General features: G+C 48.0%; 1 protein-coding gene across 1 annotated transcript; it reads left to right on the top strand.

The window, feature by feature from the left end:
* The first annotated feature begins 423 nt into the window (after positions 1-423).
* LOC127293856 (uncharacterized) lies at positions 424-10435 on the top strand. The gene is made up of 3 exons (XM_051323543.2): positions 424-655; positions 1010-1194; positions 10034-10435. The coding sequence occupies exons 1-3, from the start codon at positions 482-484 to the stop codon at positions 10224-10226; spliced, it is 552 nt and encodes a 183-aa protein (XP_051179503.1). The 5' UTR covers positions 424-481; the 3' UTR covers positions 10227-10435.
* The last annotated feature ends 428 nt before the right edge of the window (positions 10436-10863 follow it).

The raw sequence follows: 10863 nt of genomic DNA, 5'->3' as shown, positions 1-10863 counted from the left end.
ACCAGCGTTGGACGACTCCGCCGCCATCTGTCAAAACCCTCGATCAGTTCACCTCGAAAACCCTACCCCTAGACTCCGCCCACCAAGGCCGGGAAACCAGACTAGCCGGCCCCATGGTCAGCCCGAGTGAGGAAGAAAGGGGAGAGAGATCGCCGGCGTCCCGATCGGGTCTGGTTTTACTCCGGCGGGTTTCGCCGCCGCAGTCGCCCAAACCCTAGGTAAACCCTATGTCCTTCTTGCCTGTCTTGCAATCAGAAAAGGCGTGATGTTTGGGCCAGGCCTGCTCGCGGGCGGCGCACATTTCGTTGGATAAGGAGAGGGAGAGTAGGAGAGGCGAGCGAGGAACCCTAGCATATTAAAGAATCACATGCGAGCTCCCCAGAATCCACCATGCACCATAGTTCTCACGCGATTCGCAAGCCAAGTGTGGGGAAGGATTAGTATTCGCCGATTCGCAAGCCGACTAGCAGGCGACGATTTGATGGTGGCGCTTCGAGTCGCGGCGAGGAGGCTCGTCAGTGGTGGCGGCCAGATGCCGGTCGTGGCCGTCGGAGAGGCGCAGCGCCGGATCTTCCCGAGGCTCTTTCAGGTCAACCGGGCAAGGTCGACCACGTCCTCCGCGGCTGCTGCAAACAGCAATACGGCGGCCGCCAAGGTGCGCTGGGTCACCAAAGTTCATATTTTTGTGCCAGTTGTAATGTGCTAAAAGACTCGCTCGATTATCCACTACATGATTAGTTAAACAGCTAGCACCTGTCTAATTTGAATTCAATTTTGTCAAACAGCTGCCACATCTCAAATTGGATTCAATTATTATTTTCAAATAGCTAGTAGATATCTAACTTCCAAACACCTAGCACGTCTCAATATTGAGTTCAGCTTATAAATCCATTAGAGGAAAACCCTATCTGTAAATTCGTTAAGCCGTGGACCAGCTACCGTGATTTCACTAGTATCCTGGTTTTCCGGTTCATTGTCATAGCAACTCATGTTGGCTCCTGCAAAACAGGGTCTCGAAGCTGACGGACAGGAAAGACTCTTGAAGGAAATCCGTAACAGGAGGGAGCAGCTGTACGATCTGACATCGGAGGCGGAAACAATGTACAACATTCCAGGCACGGCAGGCCAAGAAGTTGCTCAGCTGCGCCGGGAGCTTGCAGCTCAAATTGAGCCTAGATCCAATGATAGGACGTGGTATGTATGATCATCTCACTAGTGGAAAACAGGGCTTCCGTGGGAGCCTTTTGTCGCGGGCGCGCCTGCACCCGCGACAAATGGCCTGGCCACGTCGCCCCGAAACCATGTGGAGCGCGCGGAGGCTTTTGTCGCGGCCTTTTGTCGCGGGCCGTATTACGACCCGCTAAAAATGGGGTAGGAGCGACGTGGCCACCCTTTTTGTCGCGGGTCGTAATACGGCCCGCGACAAAATGTCCCCCCCTATATATATATATAGAAGCAGCCAGCCACCCCCCCACCTCATTTTTTCCTTGGTGGTGAAGGTGGAGGTGTATGCTAGCTCATTTTTTCTACATGTGCACAAGAGGTGTTTGATGGAATGCTTGTGAGAGGGATGCCACTTGGTTTTATTTGATAAGATTTCTCCTCTTTTTGATCCAAAAAGGTTAGCAACTATTTTCTCGACTATATATATATGCATAGTCCGTACAATATTAATTTTAGCAAGGTGATTGCATCTGATACATATATAATTGTGCTTATGATGCAGATGAGTCATCCATGGATGTACGGTAACCGATGTGCTCCCGCTTTCAGAGAGGGCGTGAATTCTTTCCTGCTTGTGGCCGAGGCCAACAAGTCGAAGCAAGGTTTTATGTGCTGTCCATGTCTAAAATGTAAGAACGAGAAGGATTACTCTTGCTCAAGAGATATTAAGAGCCACCTGCTTCGGTTTGGGTTCATGTCCAGTTATAATGTTTGGACCAAGCACGGAGAAGAAGGGGTTATGATGGAAGACGGCGATGAGGAAGAAGATAATGATGAGAAGTATTATCGATCTATGTTCTCTGAATGCTTTGATACCGCAATGGACGACAATGAAGAAGAAGGAGGTGAAGAACAGGCATCAGATGATCCTGTTGATGATGATCTTCGTCGGGCCATTTCTGATGCAAGAAGAGACTGTGACACGGATAAGGAGAGGTTGCAGTTCGACAAGATGTTAGAGGACCACCACAAATTGTTGTACCCAGGTTGTGAAGATGGGCATAGAAAGCTGGGTAGCATATTGGAATTGCTGAAATGGAAGGCAGAGGTCGGTGTGACTGACTCGGGATTTGAGAAATTGATGATAATATTAAAGAAGCTGTTTCCAAGAAATAATGAATTGCCCGTCAGTACATATGAAGCAAAGAAGCTTGTCTGCCCTCTAGGATTAGATGTGCAGAAGATACATGCATGCATTAATGACTGTATCCTCTACCACGGTGAGAAGTACGAGAATTTGAATAAATGCCCGATATGTGGTGCATTGCGGTATAAGATCAGAAAAGATGACCCTGGTGATGTTGAGGGCGAGCCACCCAGGAAGAGGGTTCCTGCGAAGGTGATGTGGTATGCTCCAATAATACCACGGTTGAAACGTTTGTTCAGAAACAAAGAGCATGCCAAGTTGTTGCGATGGCACATGGAAGAACGTAAGAAAGACGCGATGTTGAGGCACCCCGCTGATGGTCGGCAGTGGAGAAACATCGGGAGAGAGTTTCCGGATTTTGCAGGTGAGGCAAGGAACTTATAGTTTGGTCTAAGTACAGATGGCATGAATCCTTTTGGGGAGCAGAGCTGCAGTCACAGCACCTGGCCCGTGACTCTATGTATCTACAACCTTCCTCCTTGGTTGTGCATGAAGCGGAAGTTCATTATGATGCCAGTGCTTATCCAAGGCCCAAAGCAACCGGGCAACGACATTGATGTGTACCTAAGGCCATTAGTCGATGAACTTTTGGAGTTGTGGGCCAAACCAGGTGTACGTGTGTGGGATGAGCACACGGGGCAAGAATTTGACCTACGAGCGTTGCTATTCGTAACCATCAATGATTGGCCTGCTCTCAGTAACATTTCGTGATGTGCATTTAACAAAGGATACAATGCATGCACACACTGTTTAGATGAGACTGAAAGTAAATATTTGGGAAAAAACAGAAAAGTTGTGTACCCGTTCAATCGTCGTTTCCTTCCGCGCAAGCATCCCTTAAGGAAAAAAGGCAAGCATTTCGATGGCGAGGCAGACCGCCGTCCGAAGCCTGTCCCCCGTAGTGGTGCTGATATATTTGACATGGTCAAGGATTTAAATGTTATCTTTGGAAAGGGTCCGGGCAGTCGACTGTTCCGAAAGACGATGACGGACACGCGCCCATGTGGAAGAAGAAATCTATTTTCCGGGAGCTAGAATATTGGAAAGTCCTGGAAGTCCGCTCTGCAATCGACGTGATGCACCCGACCAAGAATCTTTGTGTGAATATTCTAGGTTTTACGGCGTGTATGGAAAGACAAAAGATACACCAGAAGCACGGGAGGACCAGAACTTCATAAAGGACGAAACGGCAATCATCCAGGCGGTTGTAGGGCCGCGCCTACGCTCTTACCAAACAAGAGAAGGAGATCTTTTTTGAAGCCCTATTCAGTATCAAGGTTCCGTCTGGTTTCTCGTTGAATATAAAGGGGATAGTAAATATGAAGGAGAAAAAATTCCAGAACCTGAAGTCCCATGGTATCACGTGCTTATGACACAATTGCTTCCGATTGCATTGAGGGGACTTCTACCAGAAAATGTTCGACTAGCCATTGTGAAGATATGTGCATTCCTGAACGCAATTTCTCGGAAGGTAATGGATCCGAAACTTTGTCGAGATTACGGTGAAGATGTGGTCCAATGTCTTGTTAGCTTCGAGTTGTTGTTCCCACCATCCTTCTTCAATATTATGACGCACCTCCTCGTTCACCTAGTTGAAGAGATTAGAATTCTCGGTCCTGTATTTCTACACAATATGTTCCCCTTCGAGAGGTTCATGGGAGTCTTAAAGAAATATGTTCATAACCGAGCTAGGCCGGAAGGAAGTATCTCAAAGGGCTACGGAACTGAGGAGGTCATTGAGTTTTGTGTTGACTTTCTTCCTGACCTTAAGCCGATTGGTGTTCCTGAATCTCGGTATGAGGGGAGGCTGACTGGAAAAGGCACACTAGGAAGGAAAGCAACGGTGTGGAGGGACAAGATTTCTTTCAATCAAGCGCACTACACAGTTCTATACAATTCCAGCTTGGTGGCTCCGTACATCGAGAAACATAAGAATGTTTTACGAGAAATAAACCCGGGCCAGCCCGAGTCCTTGATTACACGTCAACACATGAATACCTTCGGCAGTTGGTTGCAAAGACATCTCATTAATGACCCATCTGCGGTGGAGCAGCTGTACTTGTTGGCCAGGTTACCATCTTCAAACATATGTACATTCCAAGGGTACGAGATAAATGGGAATACATTTTACACGATCGACCAAGATAAAAAGAGCACCAACCAAAACAGCGGTGTCCGCTTTGATGCAACAGACGAGAATGGGCAGACCACCACATATTATGGATACATAGAGGAGATATGGGAACTTGACTATGGTCCCACTTTTAAGGTCCCTTTGTTTCGGTGCAAATGGGTGAAGCTCAGCGCTATACATATTGACGATAAGTACGGTATGATAACAGTGGATCCCAACAATCTTGCCGTCGTGCGCTACATGCTTTATCTCATCGAGCAGTGCGTTCACCCACGCGTCCTTATCCTGCCGACACCTTTAGTCGCGGTTGCAGCCACCAACCGTGACAAAAGGTTACCGACACATCCTTATCCTGCCGACAGCTTTAGTCGCGGTTGCAGCCACCAACCGTGACAAAAGGTTACCGACACATCCTTATTATCCTGCCGACATCTTTAGTCGCGGTTGCAGCCACCAACCGTGACAAAAGGCCCTCCTAGATAAGCCTCCCCCAGTCTTTTGTCGCGGTTTGAGCCTCCACCCGGGATGAAAGTTTCGCGCGCCACTTCGTTCCCGCCTATTTTCTTCCCGCATTCCCGCCATTTTTCCACTATATATATGTAGGCTTGGACTCTCATATCTGCAAACCTCATCACTCTCTCCCATGGCTTCCATCGTATGTCTAACACCCCGGGAGGCGGAGGCGCTTTGCGCCTCGAACTACCCCTGCCCGCCCGGCTACCGCGTCCCGACCGGCTGGTTGCTGAGCGTCGGAGGCGTACCGGTCCCTCCTATCCCTGTAGGTGTGCCACGCGAGATGGCCATCACGAACCACTACTATTTCGAGCTCCCGCCTGCGCTACCCTCAATCCCAGCCCACGCGTGGTCATCCGCCGAGGTTCGACAACCGCGACCCCGATGCTAGCGACGATGACGTCGGCGACTTTGATGACTACAGTGGCGACGTGTATAGGACTAGGCACGACTATGATTGAATGGCTCCAACATTCGAATCTGGCCATGTATCTTATTTTTCAGTTGAGCTCTGTACTTTAATTTCAGTTCAATCGTAATAAATTTCGTGTCAACCACTTTATTGAACAAAAACAACCGACAACGACTTTATAAACTAAATTTAAACTAATAGAACCGACAACGACTTTATTGAAATTACAATAAAATAGATAAATTACTAGTCTAGTCTCTACTCGTCGTCGGAGGTTGTCTCCGTCCAAAGGTCATCCCACCGAGGGTCGTTTTCGGTCCAAGTTGTATTCGAGTTCTCGAGCTCGAAGGCGGCGACGGCCCGACGGTGGCGCCTGTTGGACCTGCGTTGTGCCCTAAGGTTAGCAAAGAACGCGTCGGGGGACCGCGCCCTCCACTGGCGCATCAACTGCTCGTCGCGCTCGGCGATGGCGATCCTGCGCTGCACCTGGCGATGCCGGTGACGGTCCTCGTCGGTGACGAGGCACGGCGGTGGCGCGAGGAACTCCGCCTCCTCTAGCGATTCAACATCCGGGAAGTTCATGTCGTGCCCTGGCCGCCGAAAGCGCCACGCCGCCGCTGTCGTAGCGCGCGCCGCCTCTTCCGGCGTGTTGTACGTGCCGAGGTGAGGCGGAAGCCACCGGCGCGTATCTCGGCGGTGAACCTACCGCTCGGATGCACTCGAACGCCACGGAAACCGGACGCCCTCGACGACATGGAGGCATCCCGGAGATGAATGAGCGGAGGTGGTGGCGACGTGTGGTTGCGCCCGCACTCGTCGCTCTATATAGCGCACGCGGGCATGGCACGTGTCGGCGGTGGCTACACGTCGCACGCCGCGTCGGCGGGGTGAGGCACGTGTCAGCGGTGGCTACACGTCGCACGCCGGCGTCGGCGGGCGAGGCACGTGTCAGCGGTGGCTAAACGTCGCACGCCGGCGTCGGCGGGGTGAGCCACGTGTCGGCGGTGGCTACACGTCGCACGCCGGCGTCGGCGGGCGAGGCACGTGTCAGCATTTATATATGCGAGATGCAAATAGTTCTATGGATGTAATATTCATGTTCATTGGATTTTTCTGATCAATTTTCATATATAACACTTTTCTTTTTGAGTTACCATTTAAAAGTTATTGAAATAATAGTTTTTATTAAAAAAAACAGAAAAACAAAAAACAGAAAAAAACAGAAAAACAAAAAACAGAAAAAACAGAAAAACAAAAACGGTCCAGGCCTGATCCGCGTCCAACGGCTCCAGGCCGTTGGATTCAAACGGCCGGAGCCGTTGGATGCGCTTCACGCGGATCGGCCGCCTCCCCTCCCACCCCCTTTTGTCGCGGGTCGAGCCACGGCCCGCGATAAAGACCCCTTTTGTCGCGGGTGGGGGCTTGACCCGCGACAAAGGGGGTCTTTGTCGCGGGTCAAGCCCCCACCGCGACAAAAGGGGGTAGGTATAAATACCTACCGCCGCGGGCGAGCCCCCACCCGCGACTCGGAGGCCAGCACTTAGCCAAATCACGCCGCCAGCTGCCGGATCGCCGTGCCGCCATCGCCGCCGTCGCCGCCGTCGATCTGCTGCGCCGCCGCCGTCGATCTCTCTCGCTGCGCCGTCGCCGCCGTAGGCCTCCTCGAAGCTCCTCTGCGCGCGCGCTCCCTGCCGCCGTCGATTGCCGCCGTGCGCGCGCCGTCGATTGCCCGCCGTGCCGCCGCCCGCCGCCGCCACTGTGCCCGTCTTGGCCCCCGCCGCCGCGCGCCCCTCGATCCGCGAGGTACAAACCGGCCGCCATGTGCGCAGCGCCGCGCAGCGCCCGGCCGGCCCTCTTTTTTTTTAATTTTTTTTTTCTTAGTTATATAATTAGTATAATTAGTTAGTTCATTTTTGTAATTAGTTATTAGTTAGTTTATTTTTGTATATAGGCATTTTAGTAATTAGTTATTAGTTAGATAATTAGTATGTAATTAGTTAGTTCATTTTTGTATATAGACATTTTAGTATGTAATTAGTTAGTTCATTTTTGTAAGTATTTTGTTGTAATTAGTTAGTTTATTTTTGTTGTAATTAGTTAGTTCAAATTTGTAGTTTAAATTTTGTAAGTATTTTGTTGTAATTAGTTAGTTTATTTTTGTTAAATGTAATTACTTAGTTCAAATTTGTAGTTTAAATTTTGTCGTAACCGCCGCCGACACACCCCTCTCGCAAACACCCGCCGACACACCCCTCTCGCAAACACACCCCTCTCGCAAACACCCGCCGAGACCCCTCTCGCAAACAACTGACGTCGACTCCCTCCCCCCTCGCAAAAACCAGTCGCCGACACCCTCCCCCTCTCGCAAACACGCGCCCTCTCCCGCTCGCAAACACGCGCCGACACCCCTCTCCCTCGCACCATCGCAGTATGAGTTACACGAGAAGAAGGATGACTATACACGCACTCTTGCGAAGGTAATTGACCAAAAGAAGGATGAAAAGGCTAAGGAGAAGGACACTGCTGGCACGAGCAAATCATCAGCTAGAAGTGCAGATGAGAAAAGGTCAAGTTCAACAAGTGCACCCCTCAAGGCCAAGCAAACGACAAAAGGCAAAAAGAGAAAGGAAGTTCCCCTCCTCGGTGCTCAGCCCAAACAATCGATCCCAGCACTCAAAGTGTTTAATGTTCCCAAGGTGTACGAGGAACATGGTGGTGGTGTCAATATGGAAGAAGCTGCAACTCTAGCGGCTCAATGTGGAGTTACCGTGGACGAATTGTTTGGTGCCGCAGATGCTGCACTACCCACTGCTGATATAGCTCCTAAATTTGTCTACGGGGCCGACTTGGTCAGCAGAGAGCAGCTGCATAAACTGCCAACACATATGCGGAATTTGCATCAGTGGTACCTTGATGCATGCAAGGAGAAAAAAATGTACATCGTGGCGAGTATACCATGGGAATATTACTACCGAAAGGAGGAGATCCATATTGAGATAAATGAACTCTGGCAGTTATTCAATCTAGAAGCCCTCGACAAATCTCTCATGAGTTGCTATTGCTTGTAAGTTGTTAACTACATATAAGTTCATTTTCATTCAGTTCATGTTCGTTTTCATTGCATATATATACTCATTATATCTTATGGGTTCTCTTTTGCAGACTGAAGATCAGTGAGTGCAAAAGTAATAATATTATCAATGTTGGGTTTGTTGACCCAGATAAAATACATGTTGAAACGGTGAAGCATAAACGCGAAGAAACGGGGGGAAACCTACTAAGGTTTTTGGGGCAGCAATATTTCTGTGATTCAATATTGTTTCCTTACAACTACGAGTGAGAGTCTTAATGATCTTTTATATATGCACATTCAATTTTTCTTACTCGATGTTAAGTGTAATTCCTGACGTATATGCATAACATGTGCAGCTTCCACTGGATTCTACTAGACATTCAACCTGATAAGGGAATAGTTGAAGTAAAAGACCCACTGAGTAGAGGCCTGGACGGGTTCCAGGACTTGTAGAAGTTGCTCCAAGTGTAATTTCCTTCATCGCCGCACTTTATCTTTCGTGAGATATCAATTAATTATCCACTCATTCAATCATTCTTTTGCATGGCAGGGCTTGGCAAGCTTTGAAGAATGTTCATAAGGAGATTACCTTTGCAAAGAAGCTAACATATAATCCTGTACCGTGCCCCCAGCAGCCACAAGGGACGAATCTATGTGGATACTACGTTTGCGAGTCCATTCGCATGTTAACCACTGAGAAGCAGAACAGAAATAAATTCGACGTAAGCAATAACATTCACAACTTTATTTATTATCATCAATATTTCGTTATCAAGACTGATATAGTCATACTCATCTCATTTTCGTATATAGGTCGACTTCATGCGGGACAGACTCCAACCAAAGGAACACGCACTAGGAATCGCGGAGGAACTGGCGGGACTTTTGGTTAGAGAAGTCATAAACAACAAAGGCTTGTTTAGTCCAGATAGTTGTTCTACCTCCAAATAGACGGTCGTTAGTACCGTTTGTCGATCGTGAGCTCCATGTATATATGTAGGGAACCTACGAATATGTGTAAGGGGAATCGACTTCTGCTTCCAATATTTGTTTGATCGATCTATATATATATATAATGAATGAATGTGTACAACTTCTAGTAGCGTACAAATATATGCAACTTTTATTTTCGGACGAAAAAAATGAAATAACAGGCGGTCGGTGGCGGGGGGGAGGGGTGCTGCACCCCTCAAACCCTAAAGCAGAAGCGTTGTGCGCGCGCCACGTAGAGGGCCTTTTGTCGCGGGTGGTAATACCGCCCGCGACAAAAGGGCCTGTGCCCTGCGCGCCCCGCGGCTGCCACGTGGTGGACCTTATGTCGCGGGTCGTAAGTGACCCGGGATAAAAGGCCACCCTTTTATCGCGCCTTGCTTGTCGCGGCTGGCCGCCCGCGACAAAAGGCCCTAACCACCCGGATCAAAAGGCCTGTTTTCCACTAGTGTCTTCTCAAACATGATTGTGCTCTCTCTCTCTTTCTTTTTTTTTTTTGTAAAAAGCTTCAAGGGGCTAACTCACATGACCAACATGTAGGCGCATACTACGAGGAATAAGTATATTTGAGCGTTATGGAGGAATTATGGCGTTTATGTTTTCCTTACATGTGCTGACGGGCATGGCCATTGGCTCGATTGTTGAATTGGGGCCAGAAGAACGGCGATGGATCAAGAAGAAACGGAAGGAGGCAAGCAAGGAGAGGAGTGGAGACAATGTCTCTCTTAAATGAGGAGAAAAACAAGGGTGGAAGATGGTTATGAGTGCTAGCACTTGAATAAAAGGTTGTTAGATGGACGATAGGGATCAAAAGATGACGAAGTAAATCAAAAGGATTCTCAAGAAGACAAGGAAGAGACCGGGTGTTGAATAAATTCCTTGGAATACCTAGGGTAAAGACGATCAATAAATTCTACCTCATAAAAGAATAACAATTGCCAAATCAAGAAGTATTTGAGTTATTTTCTAATGGTAAATTGCAACGATATCCAGGACCATCTTCACAATACAAAAATATATGATGAAAGATAAGAACTAAGCACCATGCTTAGATAAAGATTCTTGATAGATCCACTTACTCAAGCAATCATGTAAATAAATGATTAAAATAACTTGAAGAAAACAGTTTTCTAAATAAGATATAGAAGTATGCATTTAAGGAAAACCACACTAAGAAAATCTCTCGCAAACAAAATTCGACATATGACCAATAAAAGTATTTAAGCAAATTGAAAATTGTTTAAACTAACATGCCACATCAGAACAAGAGAATTTCCAGTTTCAGTTCTATGTGACAATACCTCAATTGTTCAAATCTTGTAGGCTTGTGATATGCATATAGCCTATTAATTATCGCCCTATAATGTGAT

This window comes from Lolium perenne, chromosome 4, assembly GCF_019359855.2.
Source record: "Lolium perenne isolate Kyuss_39 chromosome 4, Kyuss_2.0, whole genome shotgun sequence".
NCBI classification, from domain to species: domain Eukaryota; kingdom Viridiplantae; phylum Streptophyta; class Magnoliopsida; order Poales; family Poaceae; genus Lolium; species Lolium perenne.
This window is presented reverse-complemented; position numbering and strand designations above follow the sequence as displayed.

Coding starts and splice junctions, on each gene's coding strand:
- LOC127293856 (XM_051323543.2), top strand. CDS start 482: ATGGTGGCGCTTCGAGTCGCGGCGAGGAGGCTCGTCAGTGGTGGCGGC. Junction 656..1,009: donor GCAATACGGCGGCCGCCAAG/GTGCGCTGGGTC, acceptor CCTGCAAAACAG/GGTCTCGAAGCTGACGGACA. Junction 1,195..10,033: donor AGATCCAATGATAGGACGTG/GTATGTATGATC, acceptor ACCAACATGTAG/GCGCATACTACGAGGAATAA.